This window comes from Arachis ipaensis, chromosome B02 (assembly GCF_000816755.2).
Source record: "Arachis ipaensis cultivar K30076 chromosome B02, Araip1.1, whole genome shotgun sequence".
Taxonomy (NCBI): Eukaryota; Viridiplantae; Streptophyta; class Magnoliopsida; order Fabales; family Fabaceae; genus Arachis; species Arachis ipaensis.
Genome location: NC_029786.2, coordinates 98500427 through 98513321, shown reverse-complemented (window position 1 = coordinate 98513321; position 12895 = coordinate 98500427). Strand labels below are relative to the sequence as shown.

The 12895-nt window shown below is 34.4% G+C and overlaps 1 protein-coding gene across 1 annotated transcript; it reads right to left on the bottom strand.

The window, feature by feature from the left end:
• Positions 9808–12889, bottom strand: LOC107625898 (scarecrow-like protein 6). The gene is made up of 2 exons (XM_016328631.2): positions 12694–12889; positions 9808–12514 (listed from the first exon to the last, which is right to left on the bottom strand). Exon 2 carries the CDS (start codon positions 12323–12325, stop codon positions 10109–10111), a length of 2217 nt encoding a protein of 738 aa, XP_016184117.1. The 5' UTR covers positions 12326–12514; positions 12694–12889; the 3' UTR covers positions 9808–10108.

Here is a 12895-nt window from a genome sequence, read left to right as displayed (position 1 = left end):
TGTGATGACAATATAAAAATATTTTCTACTATCATTCAATTATAATAAATATTTACAAACCGACAAATATTTTTTATTTTTACATGGGTTGGGTGCAATTTTCCAATTTTTTTAAAAGTGATTATTTTTTTTGTTTTAACTTACATTTTTTAAGTAAAACCTTATTTATATTCTTCACGTTTTATTACAGCAATTTCAGCTAACTCTTAATAAATTTATATTTATTTAAGTTAGACATATTTATGTCTCTAATATTTTTAAAACGTTCGCTCTCCCTAATATATTCAAGAAGGTATATAATATACTAACAAATGTACCAACAAAAAAGTAGAAGCCAGATTTAAAAACTAACTTGCTGCCAAATTTTGTGTATGTTTAAAGCAAATAATAATAATAATAATTGGTGACAACCTGTGTACACTGATTTCAGTTCTTTCGGTTATACTTATATGTTAAGAGATGGCTTTCTTATTTATATTATAATGTGATACTATTTATCATTTTCAGTGCATGATGATGTGATTATATATTATTTAATTTAATTTCTAGGTCAAATATATATATGGTGAGGAAGGTTGACATGAACATCGCATTGCAATGAATTTAGGTTAGACAGCAAAATAATAATAATAATTATGGTTCAAACTTTATGGAAAGGCTTAATTGTTGGTTGGTTTTTGGTATTGTGATGGACCTAATTGTCGAGCAAATTAGAGTCATTATCATAACCACCAATTATGGAAGAAAAGGGTAGGGTCAATATTAACAATAATTAGTTAAATTCTAAAATAATATTATGCCAAATAAAGCATGACCCTGGATTTTGATTGTATATCATAGTGTTTCATGATAATTGAATATGCATGGTGTGTATATGTTTTGGAAATTAAAGATAAGTAAATGCGTATGTCAGTTATATCTTATTGTAGGGGTGTGCATGGTCCGGTCCGGTCCGAAGATCCAGTCCGGTCCCGAATACTTTAGATGCTATTTTGGTGTGATTTTACCAGGTCTAGGGTTGGGTAAGGGTCTTAAAAATAGACCTGGTCATTATTCCGGGTCGGATTCAGGCCATGGCTCGGGTCACCCGAAGTCGGCCCAATGGCCCAGTCATCATACACAATTAATATTTTGTGTTATTAGTGATGGATGATGGCTATTCTTATGTGAAATTTAAGTATTGTAAACCTTAATATTGTGTTATTAGTTATTATAAGACTATAAGTTAATGTTTAATGTTTAAAATGCATAAGATTTTAGACTAATACATAATATTGTGTTATTTGTATTGAATTAAATATTTGGTGTTATTAGACAATATTAGTATTGATTATGGTTATGCTTTAATATTAGAGAAGAGTTGGTTATTGTTATATTTTTCTAAGTGAATTTTACCATGTCAAATAATGGTTTGAGTCTTGAAAATTTGGATATTTTCACATGCTAGCTTATAAGAAGGTATCAAGGTAATGTAATGTTAACGATCCGATTTTCATCCGGTTTTTACCTGGTATAATCGTGGCCCAAAAGTGTATAGATTTTATCGGGTCTAGGATCGAGTTCGGGTCTAATAAATAAGCCCGGTATATATTTCGGGCGAGATTTGAGTCACATCAAACCCAGTTTCACCCGACCCATGCACACTCCTATCTCATTGCATGAAATTTTCTTTAGAAAGATGCATAGGTTGAGAGGAAATCATAATAGAGAATGTGTGAAGGAAAATAAGGTAAGATGCATTGAATGTGAGGACTCGTGGTTAGATAGAGAAAGTACAAGGAGATAATGCTTACGGTGAACATTGTAAATAACGGATTAAAAAAAATGTTAAATTAATAATCAGATTTTAGAATTTGAATAATTAGAATTAGGTAAGTTAATTTTTTCTAAACACACCTTCAATTCACACTACGTTTCATTCTCTCTTATCGTATTGTCATACCGCGTTCTGTCTTTGCCTTTACAGTTTGCCATCGCCACCTCTTACGCGAGGTGCGCATTAAAAAAAATCTAGTATAGTGAAAAAAGAAACACTCCAATGTATACAAAAAAAATGCTATATTCAATATGGATAGAAAAAAAAACATCCGGCGTATATAAAAAGAAACATCCAGTATCTTATATGTAGGGGTGTTCGCGGTACGATTTGATTCGGTTTTTGAGAGAAAAGTCATCCGATCCAATCGTTTAATTAAAGTGCGGTTCGGTTTGGTTCGATTTTTTATCAAAGCCATTCGAACCAAACCAAACTAATTAAATTCGGTTTAGCTTGGTTCGGTTTGTTCGGTTTTATCAATCAATTCAAAAAAAATACTACCATACTATTTCACAAAGTCATAACATTGAAATCGACAAACATAAATACACAATAGCTAACAAATGCTTGATCCAATGAAATTTAACAACAAAAGGAATTCAAATAGGACAATTAAAGAAGTTTAAAAGTGTAATATTCAACACAACTAAAAATAAATATAAATTTCCATCGAAAGATAGCCAAATTATGGTGTCTTTTCTGACAGAACAGCTAAATTTCTTTACGCAAACCAACCTACCTGAAATAAAAAAGCAATTACATAATAAGAACAATAGTAATAATAATAATATAGCACTAATAGAAAAGCATTCTAATCTAGTAATACATTCTAATAATAGAGAGACTTGAGATGAATGGATTAATAGCAGGGTAACAATATATCAAAATTGAATATATAGATATCATGAGTAAAGAGGAATGGAGTAAGTACAACAGCCATTGAGATGAATGGATTAATAGCAGGGTAACGGTATTAGAATTGAATAAAATCATGGGGATATTTATGTACAACTTTAATCAAACTTCTTTTCAATAACATAGATTATAAATTAACCGTTCATGTTTCTATCAATCCAGCATTCTAGCTCCCCTCACTAAAATTGTAAGCCTTAAAATTTACTAATCTAGTCACCCTCCTTAGCATGCCATAATTACTTAATTAGTCAAATTACTTAATTAATTACATGTCTCAGTAACAATACCAGCAATAAAGTAATTCAACAAAAGTAATTCAACCAGCAATCAGCAACAATACCAACAACCAGCAACAATACATTGATTTCAAATTTGCTCCAAATTTAAATCTTTAAATCTGATTTCAATATCTTCCTATCAAGATCTAGAACCAGTTTATCTGATTTCAAACAGCAAGTTACCAACATTACATGACAAACAGCAAGTAGCAACAATGAATCAATAAATAACAATTGGTAAACATTACCTGACTCGGTGGCTCGGGCTCCATATTGACTTGAATCGGTGGTTAGGTGGGAGACTTGGAGGTTCTGTGTTAATCGTGGCCAAAAATACAGCTGGGTGGTGGCGTGGTGCTGGCTTGCGAGGGATTTTATGCGAGCTGGCTGTGGCTGTCTGGCTGCTGTGGCTGGGGCTTCGTGTTCGTGGTGCACTGGGGATCTCTGCTCTGTCCGCGAAGAGGAAGGCTTCAGTGTTGGGACTTGGGTGGCCAGAAACACTCCTGGGTGGTGGCGTGGTGCTGTGTTGGCCTGCCGGGTCAGTGGGTGGTGCTGTGAAACGGTGGTGCTCTGCTAGACTGCTACTGCTGGGTGCGAGGGTGGTGCTGGGGCTGGGGCTTCGTGGTCCTCTGTCCGCGAAGAGGTTCGGTGGCGTTGGGAGGAAGGCTTCGCTGCAAGGTGGTGGGAGAAATGGTCTCTCGCCGGCGCTGGGAGGTGCTGCAACAACGTGAGTTCGCTGCCGGCCTCGAGACTCAAGAACGTGGGTGGCTCCACGGCTAGGTGCACCGGTGCAGACTGTGCAGTTTTTTTAGGGTTTTTAACCTCACCGGTTCGGTTCGGTTGAAATTTTCATGGTCAGAACCAAAAATCGAACCGAACCGCAAAAAAAGCTGCAAAACATATTTTTTCGATTTTTCGGTTTTCGATTTTTTCGGATCGGTTTTGAACACCCCTACCTATATGCATGGAAAGAAACATCTATGATATATAAAAAGGGGAATCTAGTTTAACGAGAAAATTAAAGAAACATCCTCTATAACATAACACCCTAACTATATACTAACCTACTATATACCAATAGAGTGAACGACGACCAGTAACGTGCGGTAGAAGATAGGGAAGACTCGATGGCGCGACGTGGAGGCTTGGCCAGAGATGCAGCATCGGAACAGTGCACGCTTCACGGACTTCAAAAGTGGATGAGCAGCTGTGCGCCAAGGAAGAGGAAGAGACGTAGCTGCCCGGCGTGGAGGGAAAGGCAGTGATGCGGCGTTGGACAGCAACGGCAAACCATGTAAGTGGAGTGGCGGCGCACTGTAGAGGTGCAGTGGCGGCGGTGTAGAGAAGTTTTATGACCGGCGACGGTGGGTGGCGGTACAGAGGGAGACGGCGTTAGAAATGATGAAATTAGGATTTAGTGGAAATAAAAAATGAAAGTGAAAATAGAGATAAATAATTAGGTTGGGATGTTTTTTTCACAGTTATTGAACCTAAGAGTACAATTCGATATTTACGTCATTCGTATCTCAGTTGACTACTTAACAAAACTTAGATAGATATTATAAATATAATATTAGAAATTTAAATCAGCAAATAAAAGACTATATTCTTGGAGTTTATGATTACGCGTACTAAACTAGTTAAAACATAATATTCTTACGAGAGTTTTAATACTCAAAAACATGTATCGTATCTAATCTTCTAAAAAATAGTACGTGATAGATTTGTCAATTCTCAAGAGAATTAGACGAGGGTGATGATAGGTAGCCAAAAAATAATTACAATATAGGAATATTACATAAAAATTTTTATTCTCTTGATGATAAGCAAGTGACATATACCTCTTTATTACTTATCCTCTTTATCACTTACTATTTTGCTGCATGTTTGGAATCATTAATGTTCTTTCTAAAATTAATTTCAGTTTCTTCCAAATTAAATCCCTAACATCTCTCTATCACATTATTATCCATTAAAATGCAATAATTTTCTGCAAAAAAATGAAAATTAAATTAAAAAATTTTAACAATTTTTAACATGAAATTATGGATGTTATGTGTATGAATTTATAGATGTTATGTGTAAATTTATCAATTGAATAGATTAATTTAAGAATTTGATATTTTTTTAAATTCAATTATGATAAAATTTAAAAAATATCTGTGTTAACTTTATATTTACATATGCAATAACTAAAAAATGATATGTGTATGGATGTAATATCTAATAAACATGAATTTAATTTTTAGATGTTAGTTATATGTAATTATGGATGTTATGTATATGTACATATGAATGTTATGTGTATGAACTTAGTTAGTATACAATATAATTTATAAATGCACATAAAAGCACACAAAAAAAATTAAATCAGTTTATTACCATACCTCATCAAAATTAGTGTGGTTTTTCATATTCACGAGAATCGGTTGACTGACAACAACCTCGTCGGATGAGTCCTTCTTTTGTTCAAATTCTTCATCAGCACCTTTTACCATAGGTACCGTATTAAGGACGAATTCAAATGCCATACTATTTGCAACGATAAACGCGACTTCTTGTAAAATTTCTTGACTTATACACTATTTTGCTTGCAATGGTATTATAGTCATAATTTTTGAATGATCATAATTAAATTAATGGAAGGTATATATTACAAAGAATTAAGTGCAAGTAAATACTTTAACGGAAACAAAGAATTAATGATTTTTTTGTATTTCCATTGATTGATATTAAATGCCTTAAGGGAACAAAGAATCAAGTGTAATTAACTCAATTAATGTATATTATCATTACCGTCCATTCTTCTTCTTCTTCTTATTATTATTAAGATGAAGAGAGAGAGAAAATTTGAGAGAAAAGAGAGAGAAAGATAAAGAAGAAGGAGAGATAGAGTTTGTTCATTTTGAAAAAAAAAATATTTTATTTATAATGAAAGAATATTTCGTGATTTATTTTGGTTCGTCAAATTAGTAATATAAAATATAAATTATAAGTTATATATAGAGTGGGAAAGATAGAGAGAAATAGAGGAGAGAGAGGTATGATAAAATTGTGAAAGAATAAGAAAAGAAGAAAGGAAGAATATTATACTTTGTATTTCTTGATTGATTGAATTGAATTGAATTGTGAAGGTAAAACTAAACATATATAGAGCATTGGCCTAAGAAAGATAAAAGCAAATAAAGATAAGATAAGAACAACTAAAAATAAGATAAGATAAAATAATAAAGACTAAAATTGTAATTGAATTTATGTATTCTGTTGGGCTGAATTTGTGGCCCATGAAACTTCTTTATTGTTGTCATGGGTTAAGGTGAAAGAGTAGTTTAATAAGGTAGATGAGAAGATAGAGGAATAAAATTTATTAATTTAAGAGAAAAATATTTCATCTCAATTTTAATGATTGTTATGTGATATATTTTAGTTGTTAACATAATTATATAATATAGTTATATTTTAATTTTAATTTTAATTTTGTTTGTAATTAGAGGATGTCGTACTGCACATTTTTATTGTCAAATTTATAATTAGTCATTGGTAATGATATATAAGAGAGATAGAGTGAACGAAAAAATAAGAGACAAAAAAAAGGTCCGAGAGGGGAAAGAAAGAGAGAACTTTTTAATTTTAAAGAGAAGAGTAAAGTATCGTTTTTGTCCCAACGTTTGGGATAAATTCCAAAATTGTCCCTAACGTTTCAAAATTGGCTCAATGATGTCCTACCGTTAGGGATCTGTTAACAGAATTTACGGCGGGACAAAATTGAGATGATTTTGAAATGTTAGGGACTTAAATAAGACGAAAACGTAGGGACAAAAATGATACATAAAAATAAATTTTAATTTTATCCTTCCATTGGATTAATTTTTTACGATACATAGTTATTCAATTATTTTTTTAACCACATCTAAGTAAATTAAACTTAATCACATTACTTTTATTCTAAATAAATTAATTTTTTTATAATTTTACTCTTAAAGATTTTTACTCATCATGAAATATTTGTAAAATGACTAGTACATAAACTTGCAAAAAATAAAAAAATGATACATAAACAATTATTTTTTTATAATTTTACTCTTAAAATTTTTTACTCATCATGAAATGTTTGTAGAATGATTAATACATAAACTTGTGAAAAAGAAAAAAATGATACATATACAATAAAGTATAAATTGTACATTTTGTCTCTAATGTATCGAAATTCTTTAATGTTTAAGAGTAAAAATCTTTAAAAGTAAAATTATAAAAAAATAAATTTATTCAGAATAAAAGTAATGTGATTAAGTGTAATTTACTTAGATGTGATTAAAAAATAATTGAATAACTATATACCGTAAAAAAATGATATTATTGAAGAATAAAATTAAAATTTATTTCTATGTATCATTTTTATATCTAACGTTTTAAAATCGTCTTAATTTTGTTCCACCGTCAATTCTGTTAACAAATTCTTAATGGCAGGATAACATTGAACCAATTTTAAAACGTTAGGGACTTAAATAGAACGATTTAAATGTTAGGGACAACTTTGAGACCTACCCCAAACGTTAAGGATAAAAACGATACTTTACTCTAAAAAAAAAGATTTAATTTTAATTACAATAAAAAAATTATATATAACATATTTTAGTTATAAAATTAGTAATAGATAATAGATATGAAATACATATTCCAACCAGTACTCAGCTTAAATTAGAGTTGATTCCATGTAAAGGTGAGAGATCACAATACTCAGCTTTAGAAAGCAAGGGAAGCAAAGCATCTTCTATGCCTTTGAAGATGGACAAATGGCGTGGCACAGCACCAAAGTAACCCACTTATATTAAAGACTACGGTACATCTTTGAATATAGAAATACCTTCTTAGTAGGGTGAAAAATTTTAATATAGAAAAACCATGAATTTTTTTTTGTTTGGCCAGCATTCGAACTTCAAACACTTACTTAAGCGAACTAATGAACTAATTACTAAATCAGTAAAACTTAATTAAAAAAACCATGGATATATGTCCAAAAATGGCACTGATTGTGTTTTTTACGCATATATGGAAGCAACCAATTTGCTCGAGGCAAAAAACTCTTTTCAATGGAGACGAAAAGCACGGGTCAACAATATTGGAGTTAACAAATTTTTCGCTTCCAACGAAATTACTATTTTTACTTTTATTCAAAAAATTGTCTTTAACATTTTGGATATAAAATTTTGATAACATATTATGAAATTACTTATTCTAAAAATTTAAATTAGTAAGTAGAGACAATATGAATAATTATATCTCTAATAATTACTAATGAATGACAATTAATTAGTATAAAACCTCAACTAGGGGTGCACATGACCCGACCCGAAAGTCCAGTCCGGTCCCAAACACTTTAAGGGCTAATTTGGTGTGATTTCATCGGATTTAGAGCCGGATAAAGGTCTCAAAAATAGACCCAGTCATTATTTCGGATCGGATCCGGGCCATAACTCGGGTCACCCGAAGTTGGCTCGGTCATCATACATAATTAATATATTTTTTGTTATTAGCGATGGATCATGATTATTCTTATGTGGAATTTAAGTATTGTAAACCTTAATATTTTGTATTATTAGTCATTATAAGACTATAAGTTAATGTTTTATGTTTAGAATGCATAAGACTTTAGACTAATGCATAATATTGTGTTATTTCACTTATTTGTATTGATTTAAATATTTGGTATTATTAGACAATATTAATATTGATTGTGATTTTGCTTTAGTATTGATTGTGATTATGCTTAATTTTGAAGAAGGGTTAGTTCTTGTTATATTTTTTTAAGTGAATTTTACCATGTTAAATAATGGTTTGAGTCTTGAAAATTCGGATATTTTTACATGCTAGCTTACAAAAAGGTATCAATGTAATGTAATGTTAACGGCCCAATTTTCACCCGGTATAATTGTGGCCCGAAAGTGTATTGGTTTCATCGGGTCTAGGGACGAATTCGAGTCTAATAAATAGACCCGATGTATGTTTTGGGTCGGGTCAGGTCGGGTCTGGGTCACATCAAACCCAACTTCACCCGACCCATGTGCACCCCTAACCTCAACCAACAACTAATCTCTAACCCTATCTAAGTTCACCTTTCGATTGATAAGAGACTAAACATGAAACATGTTACATACATGCTGCTCTTAAGGATAGAATCTGGAACGTGATATTTAAACAACCCAAACAACTACCACTTCTGCTGAAGGACTCAAATTAAATTATTGAAATAAAATACTTCAACTAATTAAGGTAGAAGATATAGGTATATATTTATTTTAAAGCAATATTGATCTTTTATTTAGATCAGACAAAAAAGTAATTTTCTAGTTAGAGCAACAAATCAATAATTAAATTCCTCCTACACAAAATCCCCGGGATTATTGATTTCATATTCAAATTTGGATATGAAAGTGAAAATTCTCATCAACCAACTATCCTGGGCTATATTCATTTTAAATTCTAATGTAAACACACATTAATTATTCATGATGGTGAAGCCAGCCTATAAACAAAACCTGCATCATTTGATTGTATAACAAAATGAGACAATACTGATTATACTAATGCATTTTTTTAACTCCAACCAAGTACACAAATCAATTAAATCTATTAGAATCGACAAGACCAATGCAATGCCTGTATCTAGACATAATTGAATTGGCACAACATTTTCTATGCTACATATTGGAATCATGTATAGAACATATAGCACATGATCAAGCAACTAATCTGAAACTAAACTAAAGCATGGGGATAAACATAGAGAGACAACAGCAATGTTGGCAAATTGTTCCTTACAAACAAAGCAATTTGCTTTGCGATAAAGTTAACAAAGGAACAATGGAGATAGAATTTAAACCATAGAGTCAATTAATTACTAGATGGAGGTGGGGAAGTCATGATTAATAATAATACCCACAATTGAAGTGACATACTAATAATAAAAACGGCGGAATCTACCCAACTAGTCAAGAAAACATATGGGTATGATCCATTGATAATCCTAAATTAAATTACACAAACAATTACATAAATTGCAGTAGTAAGTTCTGAAGCACCTTCAAGAAGTGATGCTAGTTTAGCATCTCCAAAGCGAGACGGACACGAGGTCTTTTCGCTGCCAGCATAGAACAAGAGAGGAATGATTTCGATCCACTTGAAATCCCCGCACGGGCGCACGCTGCACCAGACATTCTGCTTGAGCTTCTGTGAAGTTACTGAATGTGAACGATGAGAATCCTGATTGAGCAAAGAGGTTCCTCCAATGAGGTAGCTTTTCTTGTGAATGATAATGGTGGTGACCCACGATTACTTTTCTAATAGATGGTTGGATGAAGTGCTTCTCAATCTTTTGGAGGACATCTAGGTTCACATTCACAGCATCAAGCGACTCGAGCAAGGCCGAGTAATATTGAAGAACATGGACTACCTTGGTTGGAAGAGGCACATCGTTTCGGTCACAATTCCTGCCCAAAGTAACCACCACTTTTGGCCTAAGCTGCTTGACAAAGTGAAGGACCGATGGAACCAGCGATGGATGATGAGTGAAACAAGAAAGTGGCATATTTACAGCAACTGCCTCGTTATCGAAGAATTGACCGGCCAGGGGAAAGGACGGAGAGCTCAATGATTCGATGTTCAAGATATGGAGCTCAAATGATAAGTTGATGTCTTTTGCATATTGACTTAAATTCTCTCTTGTAAAACTGAGCTCAACCTCATCGCAGGTTGAGGGCGATACCACGGCAGTAACTCTAAGAGAAGATGCACCGCTATTTCTCAAGGCAAGCTCTTGCATAAAAGAAGACCACTGCACTCCAAACCCAATATCGAAGTCAATAATGTGAATTCGATCGAACCTTTCTACAGCTTCGATGAGGGCTTGATTAGAGGTGAAGTTTGCAAACTGGAGAACCGGTGATATCTCTGAAAATGATTTATAAGCTCCAACTTTGAATATGAAACTGATAGGTGAGAAAGCCGTTAAATTGGAGATGTTTGAATGGGGCAGTAGTTGCAATGCCTCCTTCATGTAGAGAGCAGCCCTTTGAAAAGGCTTGCCGATCGGGGAGAGCTGGTGATTGAGCCGCGCCAATATCCCTTGCGCAAGAACCGGATTACCAGCTTCTATCAGCTCAGCAGTCTTGTAAAGCTGGTCAAACATAGCCTGCTGAAGCTGGTTGCTCGCCTCGTCTCCGGCAGAACTCACCTTCTGCTGCTGACTATGATGAGGAAACAAAGGAAGCTGGGCCTGCTGCTGCCTCCTAGCAAATTGCTCCTGCCCCGAATCCAAAAGGGGTAATCTCGGCACCTGATAATTGTGACCGACGGCTGCATCGGAAAGAGGGCGCTTCGCTGGTTGCTGAGAGTAAACAACATGTTGCTCTTGCATTTGGGGGTATGTCAATGGCACAAAGAATGAAGGATTCTCTGAAAACTGAACTTGATTATGATTCATCATAAACTGAGGGTTGATAACCTGAGGCTTCTCATCCACAATTCCAAACACAGGCTGCTGAGAGCCAAACACACCTGCAGCTGGAGATGTGGAGGCTAACATAGGATTGTTACCGGATGAAAACATGGGTTCAGCAACCCCACCGGTCTTTGCAACGTGACCATCCGTATTCTCGGCCCCAAGGAATGGGAAAGCAGGATAATTCCCTGGCACAGAAGGGTCCATAATCAAGCCTCCTTGATCCACAACACCAAACCCTCCCGAACTGAAATCAACATTGTGAGAGCCAGTTTGCAAGAGCTTGGTCAAACCAGCAGAAGGGTCCTCAACATCACCCATGATTAACCTCAGAATGGACTGATCTTGACCCTCCCAGTCATCCATCATTCTTGTACCGCCACATTTCTCCATGGATCCTTCTGGAGGAGGAGGAAGAGGGTTCTCTGAGGTTAGTGCTGCAGCAGAGGCTGAGCAGCCACCACCACCACCACCAGCAGCACTACCTTTGCTTGTGCTGTTGTTGCTGCTACCAAGAGAAGAGGACATTGTGCAGGAGGATGAAGGAGGGCTTTGGCTTCTTCTTGAGTCAAGAACAGATGTGGGCTCAGTGCAGCCCACATAGCCTTTGTTCTCTTCTTCTTCTTCTTCCTCCCGTCTCCTCCACTTTTCTTCTTCTTCTTGTGGTGGTGGTGGTGGCTGATGGATACTATGATTATTAACAAGTTGCTGTTGATGCTGAAGCAGTGAGAACAGATCTGTCGCAGAACAATAAGAAGAAGAGAAATCCAACACTCCCTTCCCTTGAAATTCCTCAGAAGGAAAGGGCATCGCCTTCATTTAAGAAAGCTACCAACAACAACAACAGCACCAACAAGAACCCACAAAACCACCCACACGAAAGACTCCAGCTTTTTTCAAAGTTTGAACCTTTTGCCTCCACAACCACACCCACAAAAGAGAACGCAGCAATGGGGCTTGATTTTACAAATCCACAACCAAGGCTTAGAAATTAAGCTGATTTCGAAGCTGAGACATACAGGGAAAAAATGAGTTATCTTTTTTGGATTTGAAAAAGAAAGCTCTAAATTTTTTGTGGGATGTTCCCAAATTGTTGATGTAAACAATAAAACAAACACATGGTGTTCAAAACAAAATTATATTTAAAAATCAAAAGAAAGAAAAACAAAAATGAAAAACATGGGCACCTCTAAAGCTTGTTGTTTTGTTGTTGTTGTTGTTGTTGTTGTTGATTGTGTGGGTTGTTATTGAGCTCCAAACAGTTCCAGTGATGGGTGAAAGCCATGAATGTGATTCTATTCTCCTTTTCTTTTTTCTGTGTGGCAAACACTCTTTGTTGTTGCTTGTGTTTTTCTGGGATGGGATGCGTGCAGCGTATAAGAGTGGTAA

Excerpts from the sequence above, each read along its gene's own strand:
- LOC107625898 (XM_016328631.2), bottom strand. The coding sequence starts at position 12,325 with ATGAAGGCGATGCCCTTTCCTTCTGAGGAATTTCAAGGGAAGGGAGTG.